Here is a 23,408-nt window from a genome sequence, read left to right as displayed (position 1 = left end):
ATGGTTTAAGGGTTGATCCCCCCTATAGTGCTCGAAAGAAGACTTTCTTTCCCTCAATACCTACCTGTTGGACAGCGACATTAACAACATCATGATAATCGGGCCTTTGAGATGATGGAAAGTTGGAAGTCAAGTAAAGGGCAAATTTGTGGTTTTTTTTTATTTATATGCCATTCAATATCTGGTAGTGTCGTCACAACACCAGAATTGTGACTTTGATATATATATATATACATGGTATGCCGTAATCTGAGAGCCCCTATACTTGAGTTTATATATCTTTGCAAAAGTCAACTATCAATCAGATAGACTTTTTGTCAAACACCCACTAACTGTCATACTTAAAGTACCGCTACTGATAAAATGGGATATTATACTGTCTAACGGTTTAACGTTTTGCAATACTTTTCTAGCATCTGTGTATACCGTACAGCGCTGTTGTGTCATCAATCTAGGATTGGTTTTCATCAAGAGACATGCCTTATGTCTTAGTAACCAACAGCTCTTCATCAGTCAAGCAAGAGAAATAGATTGGTTACAGTTTATACGGAAAACTAACTGTAACTGGGCAATTATGCAATCCCGTCATATGATTTTTGTGGAATGTTTCTCCCTAAGAAGTTATCAGCTGTTCAGTACTCGGCTGTTAAGAGGAGGAAAAAAGCTTAACCTTTTTTAGCTCCCCATCGTCCTGCTTTTCGTAACACCCTCTGCTTTGCTGGAAATCTCTCCTGTTACTTCAACATTGAATCTTTCGGCAGAAGTAGTTTATTTTAAATGAATTGGCTAATTTGTTTGGACAGAGATAAGCCTGGATGCACCTGATGTAGGATACTTGGTGTGTCTCCTGCTGTCAGTGTGCATATTAATTAAAATCCTTTTTGTGCAATTGAGTAGCACTGACATATTATGGTTCTTTCAGTTGTCAAGCTTGACAAACTGCTCACTAAACTGACTTTCTAATAACTCCAAACAAATTAATGTCTTCATCAAATTGCAGGGCTGTTCACATCAATTCTACAAGATTGTTATTCTGTAAGGGTTCTCCGTCATCCAGGTCATGGTAAAGCTTTTATTGTAGGCAATTGGATTTGCTTTAGGTTTTTGAAGACATTTTGCCTCTCATTCAAAGGCTTTCTCAGCTCTGTGAGGCTGTTTCATCACTTTTATTTAGCAGTGCTGCCACGCATTGTTCATGGCCTTACTGCTTGAATACGTGTATTTAGAGATATTGGTTACATCACTAACAGCCACTATGCAAACAGCAGAAGATGGCAGACCAGTGCTATCGTCTCCGAGAACTACCGATTGGTACAACCTTTGTAAGCTTTATGAAGCATACTCAACACCTCATCAAAGTGGTAGTACAATTGTTTTCAAACAGAGCATGTCCAAGGGTCTGGGCCATGGGCTCACAGGGAACTAAACCTGTGATGTGCGATATATGACCATGAAATAATCCATAGGAAGGTGAATTTTATATATGCCGAGGGACCTTTCAGAGAGAAGACTTCAACCTCATCCTGTTAAATATTAATTCACAGTTTTGAAAGATTGAACAGACATTGTGTGGTCTAGATATTCTCCTTTTTAAGGTATGCACCTATAGACAGATATATGACACGGGGCAGTGGCCTGTTCAGGCTAGCAAAATATCCCTTGTCTAAGATTTATTAGAGCATTTAGCGTCTGTAGCTGAGAGTGCTGTATGAACTGTGAGGGTTGTGTTTATAACATTAACATTAAGACAGAGTGGGCAGCACATGTATCTGTAATTAAATGTATCATAAGTACACATACACCAATCGAAAGTATCAATTGAAAATCTGTGTAATGTTTCTGCTTTTTAAAATATTTATTTATTGCCCATAACATTTACACCTTTGCCACCGGCGCATGATAGTTTTACGTCGGCACACAGCATCACAAACAAAGTCACAGCCTCAAATGCACACAATTGCGGAGGTTGCATTTTCACAGCAATGCAAAATAGATATTAGGGAGGGAATAATTATTTAACCATTTTAAAAGGATAACCTTTTAGATTTTTTTTTTATATAAAGACTGGTGCTTTGACAAGAGATTACTTGTGATGTCTCTCTTTGGATGACTTATTTCCCAACTTTGTTTGTTAATAAATTCAGTAATATTTGGTGATTTAAGTATATGATCATCGTATGAGACTTGCTCCTAGGCAAAGACAATTTAACAGAAGAAAAATTACATGTTGCAAATAATCATTAATGGCATCCCTCATGTCTTGCTTGTGAAATGTTATGGTGATTTCAGAAAGTGATCAGTCGCCACTGCCTTCTCCAATTTTTTCAATGTAAACACGGTAGCAGCTGTGCTGCCAAGGTCTCTCTGCTGTTGGACATACTAAAAAGCACAAAAATGTGTTAATGTTAATCCAATGACTATTGAAACAGAACGGCCCAGCCACCACCAGTTACAGCTTTAATCTGGTTTTGAAGTACTCAAGATGCTCTTGATGTATTATGCAGCACACTTCAAAGAGCTTAACGGTCAAATGTTTTATGTACTAAAACTGGTCACGTTTTTATCAGTATCCCAGAATGAATTGAAATGAAGGACAGGGTGGAGGCTATGCAAGTAAGTGTTGCTCATCTTTAAAATGGTGCGAAAGTAACAATTGAGCATGAAATGGGAGGAAGTGATGTCACTGGCAGACATGCTGGATGGCTGACTCACCTCTCTTTTCAGAAGGATGAGGTCATGCATCTCTCCCTTGTCTCACCGCCTTCTTTCTGTTCGTGTGACAGGCTGCTCATTCCCTCTCACTCCATTAAGGGTTCATCGCATATGAGAGAGCAGCTCTGCCGAGGTCTAACTGACCACGAGATGGATATGTTTCATTAAATGACACCACATCACTTGTACGATTTTAAAAAGACATTGCTGTGTAGTTTTTGGATAGTTAGTGAGTGATTAGTGCTGTTTTCATCACAGATAAAGCTCTTTTGAGCTGATTGAAATAGACCATGTTTACAGCTACAGTGTAATGGTTTTCAGGCTTTCTATTGTTTATCCTCTTCTTTTATCTGTTTTCTCTGTCCACGTACTTGCCCTGCCCTCCTCCTCACTATCTCCCCATCACGTCATCTAGCTGTGGCAAGTAACCATGGAAACCAGCTGGTTTGCTCTCCTTCTGGTCACATTCATACACATCTTTCCCCCTGTTTTCTTCCCAGTCTTTGGGGACTGGATATATTGAAAGTGTGTGTGTGTCTGTGTCTGTGTGTGTCTGTGTGTGTCTGTGTGTGTCTGTGTGTGTCTGTGTGTGTCTGTTTAAATGTATTATTTTGCCACATGTAGGGTGAAGTGGGGGTCAGGGTAGTGATGGATACCCTCTCTTCATGTCTCCTCTCAGCACTGAGGCCTGCAATTTTGTTCTCTGTTGCTTGGCTGCATTTTATTATTTTAAACGATAAGCATACACAAACAGAAGGTGTTGTAATGTTAACTACATAAATGGAGGAGCGACATAAAGTGCTCCACCATGTTGTTTGCATTAAACACAGAAAGCAAAACTCGGTTGGCAGCCAGGCATCAGCTTTTGTTTGCCAGAATCCAGCTCAAAGATCCTGGGATACTTTGCCTCCCAAGACTTAACAAATTTCCTTTTTTGTTTTTTCGTGGAGGTGGGTCATCTGGTTCATCTGGTTCTTTGTCAGTTGAATCAATTTGCACATTCGTTTGTGAGGTTGTCAGGTTAGTCAAACGTTCCCCCCTGACAGTCAAACAACTTAATTTGCTTCAGCATTGTCCTAAAAACCGATCCCTGTGTGCACAGGATTTAGCACATTAACACATGTGCAAGTTGTCTGCAACAACTATTAAACTAATCTTCTTGATAGCTCATCCTATGAATTAGACTGTAAATGGCTGGTGTGACATCTTGTTGTTGGGTTTGGTGGAAGCACACCTGCTCATATATTTTCTCCTGACACACCCACCCCACATCAAATATTCCACTGTGCCTCAGCTTGCCTCACCTGCATCTTTCCTTGCTTATGCACTTTCTCAGACATGCTAGCACCCAAATCCTCCCCTCTAGTTTTCTCGACTTGCAGCAGGCAGGCTGTCACAGGAGAAGATAACCTCCTGCTAACCTTGAGCTGTAATACGGCTTGCTCCAGTTGTCATGGGGATTCTGGTGGGCAGAGGGAGACGGGGTTTCAATGCTCAACACTGACCGAGAGGATGCAAGGGGCACAGGCTGGGCTGACAGATTGTACCCCTCCCCCCCACCCTTCATATTGGCACCTCAAAGCCTTGCCTGCCTGACAGCTTGTCAGGCTTCTCCTGGCATTAGTGGTGGGGTTCGCTGTGCACAAACACAAGAGAGATGGAGTAAAGGAAATATTGTATTAATATTAGAGTAAAATAGCATTTTTATCAGACATTCATGAATTCAATGTCTTTGTTGCTATTCACTTCATTTCTAGTCTTTCTAAGTCCACTTTTTCACTCAACTTTTTCGAGTCTGGTATGTAGTAGAAAAACTAAACACAACTAAAAGAGTTATAAAAAAATGTAAACAAATCACGAGATTGAATTCATTTTGTTCAGAATCTCTCACTCAGTATACAGTTCACGCAAACCTAGAATTTATTTTTCTGCACCCTCATTAGAATCTAAATGAATGGAGAATTAAAGTCTGAACTGATGAGACTTACTGATTTGAACCTCATAATAACTAATAATCCGTAAACTGAACTCATACCTGTGACTGTGGGTTTCCCTTATGGCTGCCCAGGAAACAAAGAGATGATGAGTGAAGATTGCCTCCTTTCTCCTCACCTTCAGCTCCGCCTGTTTAGTCTGTCTGTCCTATCTAGACATCTCTTTGCACGTATTTTAAATTGTACAATAGAAACGCATCACTACTACCATCCTTTTGTCAGCTTTCTGAAAGTCTTGGTGTCCCTGGGTTTGTCTTCAAACTTTTGCATAAAAAGGAGAAGAACTGGAGTAAAATAGAAGTATCAAGACGCATTTTTCAACCGCCCAGTCTCTCTCAAAGATTTGTCTGTCTTTATGTGTGTATGTAGGTGATTGTGGGATGTATGCCGACTCTCATTTTCCCCATACTGACACCACAGGGAGTCATCCCTTCCCATTATTTGCCTACAGCTACAAGAGCTCATTATAGAAACCAGACAGATGTGTTCCTGATTTGTGTCAAATGGGCGGGCGAGGGGTGTGTGTGTTTGTGTGAGAAACAGGAGACAGTCTGTGTATTGTTATAGGTAATGCTAGACTGCATTTATGCATGCCCAGCATTTTTATTATATAGCTAGAACCATGATAACGGCATCTGATTCTGTAAAAATGCACATCATTGTCTGACACGTTTCCTGAACATGCAAATTGTCTGTCTTTGTTTTACAGTGTTGAATACCACTCCATTACTTGCTTCATTTCCCATGGCACTTTAACAACTATCTTGTCTGCTAATCAGGAGAACTAATTATGGGTCCTCTTTGTCTGTTTCAGAAATCGAGCTATAGCCGATTATCTACGTTCCAATGGATATGAAGAAGCGTATTCCACTTTCAAGAAGGAGGCGGAATTAGATAATGTGAGTAGATTAAGGGTGGACACACACACATCCGCACAGCCAATCACACCAATTTATACCAACGATGTGGTTTGATTTCCACTCTATTTCTTATTAAAGTCAACATGTTCAGGAGTGTGACTGGGAACACCTGTGAGCAATTATGGTGGTCTGTCTTATTATGGGGTCTATGCTACATGCTGCTGCTAATTCATATTAAGAAAAGCTTTTAGCCACACGAAAATATTACATTTATTATAGTAAAATAGACAACATTATAAACTTCATGAAGGTAGAATTCAGAAACGGACAATAGAGAATAAATGTATATTCACGTAACTAACAATCTCGGGTCACCACAATTGGATGATGTGAAAATAGAAAATGATCGCCCAACCTCTAGTGTAACACCCACTGTGTCCTTCTCCTCTCTGTCTTCATTCGTTCTTCTTCCAGACATTTTCTCTGTGGAAGCAGGCTGAATAATAGATGACTGGCACATTGAGATACATGCACCCTGTTGGGCCACACGCATCTTGGCAGCACCATGCTGAACAACCAAGTGATTCTTGGCAGCATTTAGTTGAGGCCATGTTATATGGCATTTTTTGTCTTTTAAATGTAGTTAGATTTTGTTCAAAATGAATTTACAACTCTTAACCTTAGCCCTTTGTGGCTACTTGAGTAGGAGTTTTTAAGTTAATGCTATGTGTGACTATGTGCAGCAGGTTTTCCTAGAAGGAATAATAAACAGGTGGTCATGCTTTCGTTTTTATTTACCTCCTCAAAAAGAATGTACATACCTCATAAATATGCAAACACCTATATGCATGGTTACTATCCACTGTCAACAGACTGGCAGGCTTGCAGTGGAGTCTGGCACTTCCCATGTGTGTGGGTGTGGGTGCGTGTCCGTCCGTTTTTGTGTGTCCAGGCAGATGGCAGATTAGATGATTGCAGACTTGTCCAAACTGGGTTCCCTCCTCTCCCTCCTTTGTTTTTGTTCCCCATTTCTCTGGAGTGTCTCAGTTCATGTCTTTGTCTTCAGTATTGTACTCCTTATGTTGGTCTGAGGAATCCCTTCTTGATATTGAGAAGTGTGAAATATAAGCAGCAGTGGTGCCTGCGACTCTCCACACCTCTAGGTCTGTTTTTGTTTCCAGCTGAGGCTTCAGGAGCGAACTGTGAAATTTGAGCTCAATGCTAATTTTCTCCCTTGCCGTCTGTCAGTGTGGGTTTTTGATGCTTTGATAGTTAATAACGGCTTTGAGGCATTGTTGTGCGCTTTGTGGTACCAAAACTTTTGTATTGACTGTATAGAATAACAAAGCTTCACTTTTATGTTTTATTATTGTTGGTTTCGCCTTTTCAAATGTGAAGATTTGCTCCTTTTTGTTTGTCTGTGAGAGCAATAATATGTATCTATTCATAAAATATAATTGGATATTTGATTGTTGTTTGGTTGAAACAAGCATGGAATGTTTTCCATGGAATGGAATGTTTTCTGACATTTTGTCAACCAAACCATTGGTCAGTTATCAAGAAAATAATCAGCAGGTTAATTGATAAGGAAAATAATTGCAGCTCCAACTATATTTTTAGTTTGTATGCAGCGCCAGAGAAAACAAGCCACCACATTGTTTTGTTACTTGGCAGTAAGAAACAGCCTCTGTGCCACGGAGTCCGTTATGTAAAAGCTAGTGGCCAGCTCGTGGTATTAGCCTGCAGGTGGAATCAGGCTTCTGTCTGCCAGTAGTGCCACAAGTTAACTTCCACCACTGCCTCCACTACCGGGTGTGTGGCTGTAAGCTGCCTAAGCCTTTCTTGTCTGCAGGAGATTAGTTTGTGTGAGAAGGATTAGGACTAGGATGTGTGTGTGTGTGTGTGTGTGTGTGTGTGTGTGTGTGTGTGTTTGTGTGTTCTATGTATGCGTTTGTGTGTTGTACAGTAGGTTGGTGGTGTCTGGCAGCCAGTGTTGGCCTGTGAGGGGTGTGTAAATAATTCCCTGTTCTTTCTTACTATAGCCAAAGACCTCAGCATGCCACCCCAACTGGCCCCCCTCCCATGGGCTCCACCGATTATGCTGAGCTCACGACTTTGATTGGCTTCCTTCATGTTTGCCTGATGTCTTTTTTTGTTGTTTTTTATGTCCAACCCCTCTTTTCTCCACAGAATGAAGAATTGGATAAGAAGTATGCTGGCCTTTTGGAAAAGAAATGGACCTCAGTCATCAGATTACAAAAGAAGGTTTGTGTTGGGGTTTTACTCCTCAGGGAATGCTTGTGGTGATTGAAGTCTTGTGAATGGTTCATGGCTTTATTCCTAAACACCGAAACGAAGTCAAATGAAAAGCATGAACCCAGCTGTAAATATATAATAACAAGAAGTTTAAAACACAGACTACAGCAAATGTAACAGCCTTAAAACCTTTGTTTTATGTATTCCCTTCTGCATGTAATTATCTATACACGTATATTTCCATATATTTCCATCTGCCTCTACACTTCTAACCTGAACCTATACACTTTGTGCAGGTAATGGAACTTGAATCCAAACTGAATGAAGCGAAGGAGGAGATCACACTGGGTGGGCCCGTAACTCAGAAGCGCGACCCCAAAGAGTGGATCCCACGCCCACCAGAAAGGTACGCGCTGAGTGGCCACCGCAGTCCAGTCACCCGCGTCATCTTCCACCCAGTCTTCAGTGTCATGGTGTCTGCTTCTGAGGATGCAACAATAAAGGTCAGTGCTGCCAGATAACGGGAGTGATGGTCCGACAATGGATTTGTTGCACAACTTGCTTTCAAATGGGGCTGTGTATAGCCCTGATCCTTCTTTTTTAGTATTATTTGAAATGGCGATACAACATTTTTTTCAGGGTTCCCAAACCATGTCCTGTAGAAGGTTCAGAGTCTCAGGTTTCCAAATAAAAGTTGCATCAGGTTTTTTCACTGATTAGTTTATCATCTTTGGGCCGAAGGTGTGCAAATCTACGATACCGCAGCTGTAGTTTTCTAGTGAAAGCCTGCAGGTTCAACATAACCATGTATTGTCTGCATTTTATGTACATACACCTGTCAGTGCACTTCAAAGTTTCCAAAGCCACACTAGATAATGGAAACAAGGATACCGGTAGTCACCCTGACAAGACTCATGATGACCTTGAAAGATTCCATTTTTCCAGGGATGAAAAGCAGCCGCCATGCTTATCTGACATCTTGTTTTTAAGATATTATTTACTGTGAACATGTAATTGCTGAAATCGAGCATCATATTTAGATTATAGATAGATTATATTGTTGTTTAAAAAAGGTTTATTTAAGGTTTATTTCTAATTAGGCAAAGGGTGTCAGCTAATATGTTGTCAGACATTAAAGGTATTGTATATGTGATTGGGTGAAAATCCAATGCCTTGACAACATCTGTCAGGATGGCGTTATCAGCTGTCAGCCAAGTACAAGAACAATGCAGTGGCAGCCGTGAGCTAGACAATGTGGTATGCTCATGTAAACAAAGCCAGGAGAAGCTTGGATAACAACACAGAGGGACTAGGCTCTCCACTCAAGTAGACATTACTTCTCTATATCTTTACATAGCTAATAGTTGTATGCTGCCACCTCAATGCCCTGAATCCCAAATATTGCAGCTTGATGATGGTCAAATTGATGTCACAGATGCCGTTGCGTGTCGCTCAGCTGAGTTTAGTATTACATTATTTATAAAAAGGACAGTTGTGTGTCTTTTGGTGTTGTTGCAGATTGCAAGCAACAGAATTCCCCCCCATTCACTCCTCCCTTTCAAAGTCTGCTGTAACGTGAGCCACTGAGTGCAAAACCATGGTAATGCCATTCGACTTGCTCCGAGGCTGTCCTTACCATAATAACACCACTTTAGAAGTAATGGAAGTCTGCCAGCAGTTTGCTGTACTGTGGTTCTGCACTCTGCGGCTCACTTTACTGCTGTTTCTCAAGCGTGTCAGAGAAATACTGTGGCCTTCAGGTAATGTTAAGAGGGCAAAAGGCTCTAGTTCTATTCTGCGTTACTGTAGAAACATGGTTATGCAACACCATGGACTCCATCTTTTCCCTATGTACATATGAAGTCCAGTATTTATATAGTACATTTCATACGACAGGCATAGACTCGATGTGCTTTAGGATAGTAAGCAGGTAAATAATATGCAGGGGTAATTCTATGCTAACAAAACACTACCATTATTTAGGGGCTTTCAAGTGATTATACGCTGATAAAAACATAGTTATGAATATTGTATTCCAATAATAAGATTCCCCAAAATTCTCCACACTGGCCTAGGGATGTGTCTATCCAACTTTGTCAGTCTCGAAATTAAAATTCCAGTATATATAATGTATATAGTATATCAACATAGAATTGAATTGAATAGATCAACCCCATTATCACCAATACCCAACCCAGCTATTTTAGTCAGTGTCCACCAGGTATAACTTCAGAGAACAATGAAGGTGAAACAGCATCACTGATCTAATTTAACTGAATATTCTCTGGTCTAGCTCGGCTAAAACACCAAATCTGTTGGCATGTCCGCAAACATGAGAGCAGAGTGTAATAATGACTGTGTGACCTTCTAGCAGCATGAATATAGGGTACACACTGGCCGTACTTTGGACCACATGTTGAAACGTTTCTGATGTTGCTTGCAAAGCAAAACTGTAAACAAAACTTCTGTTCAGCTGTGCTGAATATTCTGTTGCTATGGTATCAACTGAACTATAAATACAACTGTGTCAGCCCACAAGTTGTCAGATGACACTTTCACTGAAATATAAATTGAGCTTTAGTGTACAACATGTACAGTAGTCAGACAAGACATTTTCTTGTACATTGTACTTTTACGTTAACCATAACATCTTGTTTTAAAGATATTTTATATATATGTTTAAATGCAAAATATTATTGACTGACAATGGATTCATGTTGTTTTCTATAACATTTATTTCTTAAAATCATTATTGGGGGCATGATGCCTACACGTACCCATCCAGAGATAGCAAAGCTGTGACTCTGCTGTATGGATAATATTTGACCATGCTAATGTTGGTGTTTACTTAAAGTAGGCATTTATGGTTGTGAGAAATGTTCACACTCCATATTCCAGGTACAGTATGATTTCATAGTCTTACAAAGATTTATGTTTGATTTTGGATATTGGCCGACTGAAAATGAAGACATACAGGTTGTAGTTCAAGGCGTTTATAAATGCATCATGTGGCTTTAGAGACAGACTGCACTGTCCTTTTTGTTTGCTTGATTTCACTCTTCCTCCCCCACATCACAATAATAGGATTCAGATTTAGAAAGTGTGGTCTTTTTTAATTTAGTGCCAGCTTGGTGGCAGCTCTACCACACAGGCTTTTGCTCACTTGGTTTAGTGCTACTCCTCTCTCCTCCTCCTTCCATCTATTATACCTCTCTATTAAGCTTTACCTTCCCAGCTGTAGCTCTCTTTCCGAGGCACGCCCGGATTACACGAGTGTCTCTTTCTCCGAGTTGTCTATGTATCCCTAGATTCCACATATAAACTCCATAGTATATCTCTGGGCTATTTTTGCAGCAGCAGCAGCTCTCCTTTGCTTCACTGCACAATGCCAATATTCTGTTGAGCTGTTTGTTCTGTATATTTTATTCATGAGACAATGAGAGACACGTGTACATCTCCTTAGCTACACCCACACAGCAGGAAGTCCTTTCTCCATTTTGGCATCTTCTTTTTTCACCCCCACCCTCCCCTCCCCTGCCACTGCAACCTGTCTCCCAGCATCCTGCCTCATTTATCTTCCATCTAAAGCATCATCTGCCCCACCATGACCACCCACCATCAGAGCCCTCCATCCCTCAGGAGGAGCTAGGCCTGGGCCCACATCTAAAAATCAGCCCTGCTTTGTTGCACCTCTTTTCTGACTGCCTTGTCTCTCTGTATCCTGGCCTGACTCCCCCTGTGTCCTACTTTTCTCCTCCTGAACAGCTCTGTTAAATTTTTAACTGAGGAGTGAACAATGTGCTCTTTACACTCTGTCACAGACTGAGAGACTCATCAGCTTTCCACCTCACGGCACTGAGGCCATCTAGCCTGATGATCAGACTGAGCTGCCATTTTGTTTTGTTCCATTCATTCAGCCTGACATAGTGCTCATAGTAACCTATGCCTTGTCCTTGGGCAGTAGTTAAACATCTGGAAATGTAGTTATTGTTTAATAATAAGATTTATATCACTTTCTAAGATATGGGGCCACTACTCTGAGGTTATGTGGCTATTTCCTGGCTTGAACAAGTTGACAGGCACCCATCAAAGACTCCAGGAAGATACTGGTCCAGGTCAAGAACATTTTTGTGTCTACTTGACGTAGCTCATGATTGCAAGTAGCTAACCAGCTAGCAAGCTATGCATAAAGGTGATGTTTACTTTCTTAATGCCTAAATAAAACTGAGATGCCGGCGGTGAGTCTGAGGTGAAGAACGAGGCTAGAGACTGACTTTATTTTCCCCTATACATGTGTAGAAATGTATGGTGTTGAGTGTCCAATAGGAGCAATAGGAATAAGACATGTGCATCCACATACATGGTACCACATGGAATTATCCAAATTAGTGTGACTTATTGTAAGTCGCTTTGGACAAAAGCGTCTGCTAAATGACCTAAATGTAAATATAAGTATATTCAGCCAGAGGCCTTTTTTGAGTATTTATTTTATGGGGGGTACATGTTCTATATATGTCTTTTTTTATACATACACTGATATGTTCCTTTTACGTGCTAGAAACGTTACTGGAAAAAAAATATTAACACAGCAGCTATTTGTTGTGTGAATCTGTTTAAATTTGTTATGATTCTGCTAGGGTGTTTTCTATAATATATAATAACCTTTTCACCCTTTATTTTCTTACTCATTCCTCTGTTTGTGTTGTCTCTAACACTCTGGTCCTCATCCTCCCTCTCTTACCTCGTCCTCTCTCCTCTCCTAACATGGTTGGTTTTTGCATGGCAAGATCTTACCTTGAGTTCAGCTCTAACCTGTCAAAGTATGTAAATCATTAGGTCCTGGGCGTAGTGCTTGACTCATTATTTACTTCATAAATGACACATACAAAGAGAGTCTTTTGTCATTCAAAGCCCAACAATAATACAAAGATACCTTCCCTGAAAGAACGTAAACTATTAATCAACATGAATGAGAGCAAGTTTTCTGTTTTAATAATGCCCCAGTGGAGTACCAGTCGCAACTGTCAGATAGCATTGACTTGCAAGCACCTAATGGATTAAATGTGCTGCTAAATACTTTTTTTATGCTGCTCTAAACCTGGGGAACCTCCAAACACGTTGACTGCATTGATCTTCTCCAGGATAAACCCCCCTCTGCACTTTGTACCTCACGGCCATCTGCATTGTCTGAGGTTTCCTTTGGGGTGGAGGCAGAAGGCCTAGGGAGAAGGGGGAGGAGAGGGGGGTCTCCTGTCACCGTCTGCCCAAAATCCCCCACCCTAAGAGAGGAACCAAGGAGGGTTTATCCCTCCATGACAAACCGTCTGTCTGCTTGAAATACAGAAACGTAACAGCTTTCTCAGGCTAGAAAATGAGGCTTAATACTGTATGCTCTGTATTCTGTACTCCAACTGGCAGTGCAATGAACAATCTCTCTGTTTTTATCAAGCCTAACTGTAATCCTTATCAGCATCCTGGGACATACATCCCTGCCATTAGCAACGGCAATGCGTCACGGATTCTGTAATTCAATATAGAAAGACTGTAGTGTCTGCAAACTGAGGCCTGTAGCCAAACGCCAATGCAGTGCCATCATTTCTATCCATTAGCATATCTTGTTTTGGGATTGTAATATGACTTCTATGGACAGTCTGGTTCTTCTCAGCTTGTTTTGACTGCTGGCCTGTACAGTTGAGAAAGGAGGTGATATGGGTCCACAGATGATGTGACATTTGGGGTCTTTGCTGTCCATTTCAAATTGAAACCCCAGCATAGGTGTGATTCTAAGTGATGCAGTGGTTAGTATAATACCTAGCTATGCCCGTTAGATGGTTTCTTTAACGCTTTTGTATGAATATGCTTATCTTCCCTCCAGGTGTGGGACTATGAGACAGGAGACTTTGAACGCACACTGAAGGGCCACACAGACTCTGTGCAGGACATCTCTTTTGACCAGACCGGCAAACTGCTAGCATCATGCTCTGCAGACATGACTATCAAGCTGTGGGATTTCCAAGGCTTCGAGTGCATCAGGACCATGCATGGTAAGAAGATAAAACTGTTTTATTTTCTTTTTTGGAAGGAAAAAAAACACCTGATGAACCTGAGCATAAGCAGTGGCAGGGATTTTGAAGCTGTGCATCACAGCTGCTACCATTTGCCTTACCTTTATGGACATGCTCTGTCATTGCATCATTAATGTAGCTTGCGACTGTACACAGGGCTCAGGTGGTGCAGATGCCATTCGTTATCACGTTTGATGGTGGCGATGAGCCTCAATCTGCTCCAATTCACAGGACCCTACGCTGAGATTCATGACCAGCTCTGACAACTGACTGTTTAAGCCATCATGTCTAGTCTCCACTCCCCATCACAGTATACTACTACAGGGACTCGGATCCAGCTCTTCTTATTATATATTATTCAAATAGTTTTTAACATTTTTCTTTTAAATCTGAGAATCTACGCCGCCATTGGTCATGTCTTTGCAGTCTTTTCTTTAGCCATACACCCCCTGCTTTCACACTCTGATTGCCAAGTAAATGATGGCAACAGACTACATGCGCCCTTAGGCCCTACTGTTTTTGAGGATTTTTTTTCTCTTGTTAAAATTATGAGAAGGCCCCCCACTAACCAGCCAGCAGCAGCCCAAACGGTGCGAAGTACTTTGTTCCTTTCTTCATAAATCTGCTTGGAGTGCCTATTTATGTTTGACTGTGAAGCAGACATGAATGAATATTAGTGAAATAAATAAGCCTTCTTGGCGATTAGACAAGAAGCACTCTGGCATTCTTACATTTTTTCTGTAGTGGTAAATCCTGCATTTTGTGCAAGTGAGCAACTGATTCCGATGATTGCCAGGATTTCGCACCCTCCTTTACGACAAAAAAATATTGGCAGACTTTCTCAAACAGACGAGCAGCGTTCACACTCTGCACAAAGAAATCCAACCTTCTTTTAAACTGAGCCCACTGACTAGTTGTGTTCCATTTCCTTTCCATCCTCCATTTCACCCACTCCTCTTTTTTTTCTTTTTTTACACATGTAAAAACATACAGACCAACTTGTGAAGTAGATTAGTGCCCATTTGGACAGCAGTTTAATTATCCTCTTCAACACCAGATAGCACTTTTCTGTTTAGCTGCCACCCATTACTGTAGCCTAATGGCATGTGTATGTGTGTGCACATGCATGCACACACACACGCACGCACACACACACACACATCGAGTTAAGCTGGCCTTTTAGAGTACACTTATTGTCGTCTTCATCTGTTTAGCAGCTTAAATATGGCCTAGCGTCTAGGTAATTAGGCGTCTCTTATTCTCCATGGAACAAAGTAAGCCCCAGCAAATGGGCTGCCTCGCTTGTCATTTAATTGGCTAATTACGACCAAACCCAAGTTTATTGGCTCTGTTGGTGACATGTTTAAAACAAAAACAAAAATTGTTGCTGAATTTTGAGTAGCTTCAATTGTCGAGTTTTGCTTAGAAGGCTTTTAGAATGGTTTCTGGCTCTTACTGAGATCTTGTTTTTGTCTTATCGGTTCTCCAGGACACGACCACAATGTTTCGTCTGTAGCCATCATGCCCAATGGAGATCACATCGTTTCTGCTTCGAGGGACAAAACCATAAAAATGTGGGAGGTGGCGACTGGGTACGCACAATCAATAGACATCAATAAAACCACTGTTTTATTAAAGCGTGATAATCATTGAATTGTGTGTTGGATTGATCACATCCACTCTGACAACTCTTATTCTGTGCATTAGCTACTGTGTGAAGACCTTCACAGGCCACAGGGAGTGGGTCCGTATGGTCCGGCCCAACCAGGACGGCACACTGCTTGCCAGCTGCTCCAATGACCAAACGGTGCGTGTGTGGGTCGTAGCCTCCAAAGACTGCAAGGCTGAGTTGCGAGAGCATGAACATGTGGTGGAGTGCATCTCCTGGGCACCAGAGAGTGCCTACCCCACCATCCAAGAGGCCACAGGCTCTGAGGTAATGGACCCATTAGATCTCTTTCCCTTTTCCTGAAGTATCTGCAGGGTTTGGTGATATCCTAAACCAAATTAGGGCTTTTGAGCTCTGTATGTCTTTTTACACTTAATTACATAGGCTAATCTTAAGCAAGGGTTGATTGACATACACATTCATTCACATCCAGAGGTACACTACATGGTAAATGAAATGATAAATGGACTTGCATTTATATAGCGCTTTTCCAGTCTTCTGACCACTCAAATCACTTTACACTACATGTCAGCATACTGATCGCAGACGCTGCCATACAAGGTGCCACCACCTGCCCATCAGGATCTAATCTAACACATTCATGCACATTCGCCCACCGAGGGCACAGCCTTCGGGGGCAATATCTCTCCCAAGGACACTTCAACATGTGGACCGGAGGACCCGGGGATCAAACCATTGGAGGACGACTCACTCTACCTCTGAGCCACTGTGACAATTTCAGACAATTTAATGCCCACATGGTTCTGTCCAGTGTGATAAATCATGAAAACAGACCTGCCGGGGTAAACTCATGGTCATGTAATGTGTTCACTCAGTTCACGCTATCACATGATGCCGAGTGTGATCCTTCTCTACATGTGTAGCCATGTCGATGGGTCTCATACGCCCCGGCTTGAAATGAAGAGTGTGTGCTTGCATAATCTGGTTGCATATCAGAATGGCCTCGAGTCAGCCCAGACTCCCTCCTCATGCCTTGTGATCGCAAGTATGTCCAATGGTTGGCTTGTCAGATTAAAATAAAATTTGCGCTTGCAGCAGTTGTCCCAGCCTAACCTGTTTACAATGCAAAACACTATTTGCCTTGTCCAAAAGCTGATTTTTTGTATTTTGTATTTTTATTTTTTTAATAAAGGTCAAACTGCTGCTCTGTCTGTTTTTAAACTTCGACTTTATTACCATCACAGTGGCATTGCAAGACAAACAACAACAAAAAAGAATAACACAGGAATTAAAAAAAGAAATGGATGAAATAGTGATTAAACAAGTATATTTTAGCAACATTTTAGACTTATTGAAATAATCATTTTTGACTCTTTAGACAGAAACCAGAAATAAGGTTTGGAAGAAAGATAATGAAATCTGACTTTGTGATGTTTTTCCCCAAGAGACACATAATTGCTTGTCTAAGAGGGAATCTCTTAGATTTTTTTTAAGAGACCAAAGCACAGAATCCCATCTTCACTGATTTGTCTGAAGTTATTGCTTAGATGTACCTGCAGGCCTGTTCAAACACTACCTCCACTGATGCAATTTAAGCTACCATTACTGTTGGTTCCAGTGTGCCTGAACCTTTTTTAACGTCTTTGTGGTAAATGTTGTTGTTACTTAATTTATTTGTGCTCTCTTTCCCCTCTTGGTGAAGTCATGGATTTAAAATGTGCTTTATTTACTAATTTTTTTGTTTTGTTTACATTATTCAAAAGGATTTATAGTATTTGGTCTTGGATTCCTTGACTTTTGCACCATAACTGCTATTTAACTTTCCCCCTCTTTATTCTTAACCAGACCAAGAAAAGTGGTAAGCCAGGCCCATTCCTGCTGTCTGGCTCCAGAGATAAAACCATCAAGATGTGGGATGTTAGCATTGGCATGTGCCTTATGACATTGGTGAGGACCAGCTTTTTTATTATCTGTATTTATACCATGGTCTGGGTGAATACTCAATTCTGATTGAATGCAGGGTGTCTTGTTGTTGAATATACTGAAAAATTATATTTACCGTTTGTCCAACGTACATATAAGCTGCCATGGTACAAGTGGAATAATGTTAGACACGTTATCCGTTATCAGGAATTAATGAAGTTCAGAGCCAGCCTCCATGCTGTCCATTAATTGTGATAATGGACACCTTTTCAGGCATTATCCCTGTGGCACATTTAAATATTTGGGTAAAACGTCAAGAGGGAAAACATTTTGCTTCGTGAATTGGTTTGCAACTGGTGTCTTTATGAGTGTGTGTGTGTGTGTGTGTGTGTGTGTTTTTTTTCGCAGGTTGGCCATGACAATTGGGTGCGTGGTATCCTCTTCCACCCTGGAGGCAAGTTTATCGTGACCTGTGCAGATGACAAGACCTTAAGGATCTGGGACTACAAGAACAAGCGCTGCATGAAAACCCTGTGTGCCCATGAACACTTTGTTACCTCTCTGGGTAAGCAGCCCCTCAACTCCCCCCTTACAAAAAAAACTAAAAAAAAAACCTTCATCCCTGTTATTGTTTGACCAGTTGGTCTCCTGGGATCCAGCAGAAACCTCTTTATTCCACGTTCATTGGACGGTGGAGCAGGTTTCACAAATGTCTGCTTTAGCCAAAGGTTAAATAATTGTAAAGAAGCCCAGCGCCTCCACCGGCATGTTTTGAGCGTCCTCAGGGTTGCTGGCAGCTGGGGTTTAAGAGGTAGACAAGCGCTCCAGGATTTTCCCGCCTCCCCCTCCGTATATCTGCAGCTTTTCTGCAGATCAAGGCTCAGTAACTCTCTCGAGGAGCTCTTCAGCCAACTTTTCCTTGGCAAGCCGTTTGAAACCCAGTCCTCTTAAATCCTACTTCAACCAAAGAGGATATCCCTGTGAGCTATTGATGTGATGAATTGTGTTGCCGAGTGAAAAAGACAAAGCACCTTTGGTTGAATTCATTTGAGGGGAGAGAAAAAAAGAATTATTTTCCACCGTTTTCTAAAAAGCATTGTTCTGTCTGTATTCACAACACAATACCAAGTGCTCCCCAAAGGTGTTTGCATTCTGCTTTTTAAGTAGCCTGGTAATCAGACTGAATTGCTATTTCGCTTCCTTATTCATTAACCAATCAGTAGCAAGCTATTTATCAATGCTGCAAACATCACTCTCAAGTGCTCAAACCTAGAATGTAGGATGCTGTGATCTAATTTGCACTATTTTTGTGGTCATTTTTGACAAATGCAGCAATTTTTTGGGCCCTGACGCAGGATGATGCTTCATCGTGTCTACAATGCACTGATTGGTCAATTATTCTCACACCATCAACCAAGCCATCAATGACTTTTAGATTTTTTTCATCGGATGTGGAATAGATTTAGAAGTCTGGAACCAGGATTCTATTCAGATGATAAAAGTTGATGAAGAGTTGACTGTCGTCTTCAGACTTCTGTACCAAAGTGTATCTTGTCCATGGGTTATACCCACTGCTAGTCACTCAGATAACAGAGGTGCATTGAGACGCCTGTTTTCTTTTTTCCTAATGTGCTTTTGCTTTGTTCTGATCTTTTGTTTCTCCCACAGATTTCCACAAGGCCGCTCCCTACGTGGTCACTGGGAGTGTAGATCAAACAGTAAAAGTGTGGGAGTGCCGCTGATTTGAACCTTGGAGGATTGGACCACCACCCCCAATTACCCAGGCGCTTCTCTGGATCCCACCTCCCCTTTCATCCCGCCTCCCCCCTTCTCCCCTCCCCTCACCTAACCTAAACCTCATCCGCACACCATCTCCAGCTGCACTTACCACCATGGTTATTTCCCATTGCGCTCTCTGGTCCAATAACTATTGTCCTTCTATGTAAATTATTCCTGGATGTAGATCGAGCTATTAAATGTTACACAAAAAGTATTCTTGCATGGTAATCCCAAATTGTATACTGTAAATTTACATAACGTCTAGAAGTACCATAGGTTTACCACAGGGCTGGCCGTCTGTCACGCAGCCTTACCGACCAACCGAAGGCAGATGTTTTTGACTGGGTGTAAAATGTAGGGCACTAAAAACCGATAATTTAAGAAATGACAGTGTCTTTATGTGTAAGATTTATTTTTGTCTATTTTTTTATTTAGGATTTTTTTTCTTTTCTTTCTTTTTTTTCTTTTCTGTTATTTCTTTCCTTCACTGTCGTAGTCTGTTGGTGCCTAGCTTGGTGAAACTTTTGAGAGATGAGGCTGGAAAAGCATATATGATGCGATAAGATACGATTGTCTGTGGGGCTTTGTAATTGAAATAATCTGTAGCTTTATAACATCACTTCTCAAGTGTGCATACCATTTCTCTTCATGTGGAACTAGGTAATACTTTAATGGCTGTATATACGAATGTTTCAAACTGTTGTTCTTGGACCTCGGGGGGCTTAAAAACAGCTTTGTACTCTAGTCATGGTGGCACAAGAACCACTGCTGGGCTCTAGATCAGTTATCACATTTAATGAATCTGCAGCAAAGATTAAAAACGTAAAATGTATAAAAGTGGCTTTGTTGAATAACCGCGTTGAGTTCTTCACAAGAAGCCCAACATGGAGAGCAAGTACGTTTGGCTTTGCTGTCAGTGAGGCCACAGTATCACCTGAGCAGAGATCAGGGATTACACCTGATGAATCTCGAGCGCCTCATGTGTACCTTGGGTGTGTCTCCCTTTAGAGACGAGTTCCTGTGACCTTGCATGTGAGACATTTGAACTGAAGCCCCTGTCCACTTCTAGTCCCCTGACTAGTCATTCTTGGCAGGTTTTAGTGTCCCATAGGAATTATGTAAAGTCAGAAGATGCTCAGTTGTCCCATGGCTGACGGCTACAATCAGAAGTCTTGTTTAAAATAAACCCGCTAAAAATAAAACAAAAGCACGATGAGGAGTCGAAGTGAGCCCCTTGGGTTTGATATCTGGGATGTGCAAAGATCTCTAATTTCTGAGGGGTGAAATATATGTTTTGCATAATAATAAAAAATGGTTTTGAGTTATGAAAACAGTTTTCTGTGAAAATAGGAAATGTAAATTTAGCTTGTTAAGAGATTTGGCAATTTTGTGTTATCGCACTAAAGGATGAACTGGATGGGAATTTAGGATTAGTGAGGAAATGCTAGCAGCAGACATGCTAAGTGAACTGTGGATCTTTTTTGTCTGTAGAGGGGTCTGTTACTGAGGTGGGGTTTTTGTTGTTGTGGTAAAGAGCTCCTCTCTGTAGAACGAGGCAGTGGCAGCTCCTGGATCAGATATGGAGGAGGAGAACGCTAAAAGCCTGAGCAGCAAGGATCTCTACAGACAAAACCCCACAGACCACCTCATACGTACGCACATCTTCTGAGTGGCTTCCTCAAATGTTCAGCTGTTGATCTTTGTGGAGCTGCAATTGAAAATAACTGTAAACCAGTCCGTGCTGTAAAAACAACCATTCCACTCCCCTTGGAGGACAAAAAAAAAAAAAATAGAAACATCTTGCTTCAAACGGTAGCTGACAAGGTGATTCATTAATCTTGCACATCCCTGTTTTCACTAAATCTTTGGTAATTTTTATGATTATCAAAGACAACAACATGATGTTGATAAATGCATAACGTATAATTTCTGATTTAGCCTTTTCATTCCAATGCAGTTCTTGGCTAATAAAGAATTCCACTGCTTAACCGATCTTATCTTTGCTTCTTTGCCACGTTATCCTCTTCCTGCGTGTACTGGATGTAGTGATCTGCTGCTCAAGCTCCTTCTAGTGGCTACCGCGAGCCTGCTGTGACCTGTCGATGTAGCACTGCTGCATGTAAACTTGCACCGGAGGCAGAGCTGTTGGAACAACCTTACTTAAAAGCTTAAATACAGGATCCCATCAGAGGTCAATTGGTCTGAATAGCGAGGTCTCTGTGTGAACCGTCTCTCTACTTAAAATAGTTCAACATTTCGAGGATTCACTTATTTGCTCTCGCTGAGTGTTGGCAATGTGATAAAATTGATGCTGCTCTAATATATGGTCTGTAAATATGGAGCTTAGGATAACTGATAGAATCTAGGTCTGCCCTCCACTTTAGAAATTCTCATACAATTTTGTGGACTAATTGACAAACTGATTTTCTCCACAAAGAATCGCACAAAAACCCCACTCAAAATCTTGTAAATTGCTCATATTTTTCTTGGAAAGAAGCCATTTTGCATTAAAAAGAATGACTGACAGAATGTTGTTGAATAAATTAAAATTGCATTAACACATTCATTGTTAAATCACTACAAAAAAAATAGTAATAGTGAACATTTCTTTATAGAAAATTTGAAATCCCACAGTAAAATAGAAATAAATCCCACAAATGCTTTTCATTTTCACCTCAAACCTCAGCAATAGAGCAGATGAGCGTATTTCCCAGAATATCCAACCATTCCTCTTACACGGCTGTGTCCTCGCTTGATTAGTTCAGACAGCTCTGTTCGTCGGTTGTAGAAAGGCTGGTTTTGTTGTGTGTGATGCTATTTGAAGGAGGTTTGCCTCCTCTTCTGTAAATGCTATGGGATTGCGGCAGACTACGATGTCCCAAAGGAGACACCCCATCCTTCAGGAAATGTAACTCACGCCTCCCTTTGGGGTGAGCCCCCTGACAAAGGTCATATTTTTTCTACAAGCTGTTTACTCTGTCCTTACTTCTGTGGCAAAGACTTTTGGTGGAGAACCGGCTGATTTTGTAGTAGTTTGGCATGAATAATGAAGATGCCAATGCATTTAATGTTCTAGCTGAAGCCAAAAATGGAGACACTTGTCAGTACAATCTGGTTAATCTTGAGAAATCAGCCTCCTTTTGTTGTTGATAATGATGCTAAGTCTCCTCAGGATCATGCTTTGACATACCAGACCATAAAATGTAAATTAAAAATGTTTTCCCTTCCTTGGTTTTACTCAAAGAAGGTGGTTAATGAACGGTCAGGACGATGAGTGTGCTCCGTTTCTTTTGTAAGAATATGTGGAAAAAAGATGCAACACAGCTGGCGGTGTTGTGGGCAAACGTGTGCCCCGACGAAGCAAATCCCCTTTTTGCCATTCGCAGGTCCCAAGCAATCCCTGTTCTGCTCTGGTCTGTGTGTGAAAGGACCGGCAGACACGTTTTGACTGTCTGTGGGTCGTTTCCACCTGTCCTCTGTAACCTGCCTGTGAACCACATCTGAGGGTTTCAGACTGCACAACAAGCTCCTTCAGGAGAGCTTGTGATGTTTTCGCCACTAAGGTCTCACTCTTCACTCAGCAAACTGTTAACAATATACCTGGATGTCATTATTGTTTGCGATATAATAAAAAGAAGAAAAATCTGCGTCAGTGTTGTCCTGCGTATTTGTTTGGAGCTGTAAATTATACTGAAGTGTATTTCAAATGACAGCAAATAAGGACAAAGTTGAGCTAAATTTCAAATACATTTGAAGTTGGTTAAATAAAGTTATGATTGAGCTTAGACAAATGTCTTATGGTAATGGGATGCAACAAATGAAAATGACAAGAACAGTAAAGAAATAACTGAAATGTCGTTTTGAAAGAGGATAGCAAATATGGGTATGTTTTAAGAAAAAAACGTTATTAAATTATTCCCGTCCATACAGATGGATTCAAGTTGTGTTTATAATAGCCATAAAATAAAATAAATAATACAATTACTTTTGTAAGAAAGATGACAGTGATTTGCCTTAATTTTCTACAAAAATATTTTCCTTTTAGAGTGTTGCTTAAATGTATCACAATAAAACACAAGCAAAATAAAAATAGAATACAGTAAGATAAAATCAAGTTACACCGTAAATAAAATGAAATGAAGTAAAGGAAAGAACCATTCTCTCAAACTGTTTACATCGAAACGTGTTT

The 23,408-nt window shown here is 40.9% G+C and overlaps 1 protein-coding gene across 1 annotated transcript in view; it reads left to right on the top strand.

The window, feature by feature from the left end:
• The window catches only part of LOC311020319 (lissencephaly-1 homolog A-like), a 37,732-nt gene extending 14,866 nt beyond the window's left edge, over positions 1–22,866 (top strand). Inside the window, exons 3-11 of the mRNA XM_084020294.1 lie at positions 5,521–5,605; positions 7,757–7,831; positions 8,119–8,325; positions 13,698–13,866; positions 15,377–15,479; positions 15,595–15,823; positions 17,363–17,464; positions 17,849–18,005; positions 19,109–22,866. Of these exons, the coding sequence (XP_083876420.1) occupies positions 5,521–5,605; positions 7,757–7,831; positions 8,119–8,325; positions 13,698–13,866; positions 15,377–15,479; positions 15,595–15,823; positions 17,363–17,464; positions 17,849–18,005; positions 19,109–19,182 (1,201 nt within the window). The 3' untranslated portion in view covers positions 19,183–22,866. The remainder of the gene's footprint in view (positions 1–5,520; positions 5,606–7,756; positions 7,832–8,118; positions 8,326–13,697; positions 13,867–15,376; positions 15,480–15,594; positions 15,824–17,362; positions 17,465–17,848; positions 18,006–19,108) is intronic.
• The last annotated feature ends 542 nt before the right edge of the window (positions 22,867–23,408 follow it).

The sequence above is a fragment of the Eutrigla gurnardus genome, assembly GCF_963514095.1.
Source record: "Eutrigla gurnardus genome assembly, chromosome: 10".
Classification (NCBI taxonomy): Eukaryota; Metazoa; Chordata; class Actinopteri; order Perciformes; family Triglidae; genus Eutrigla; species Eutrigla gurnardus.
The sequence above is the reverse complement of the archived record's forward strand: the minus strand, read 5'-3'. Positions and strand labels throughout refer to the sequence as shown.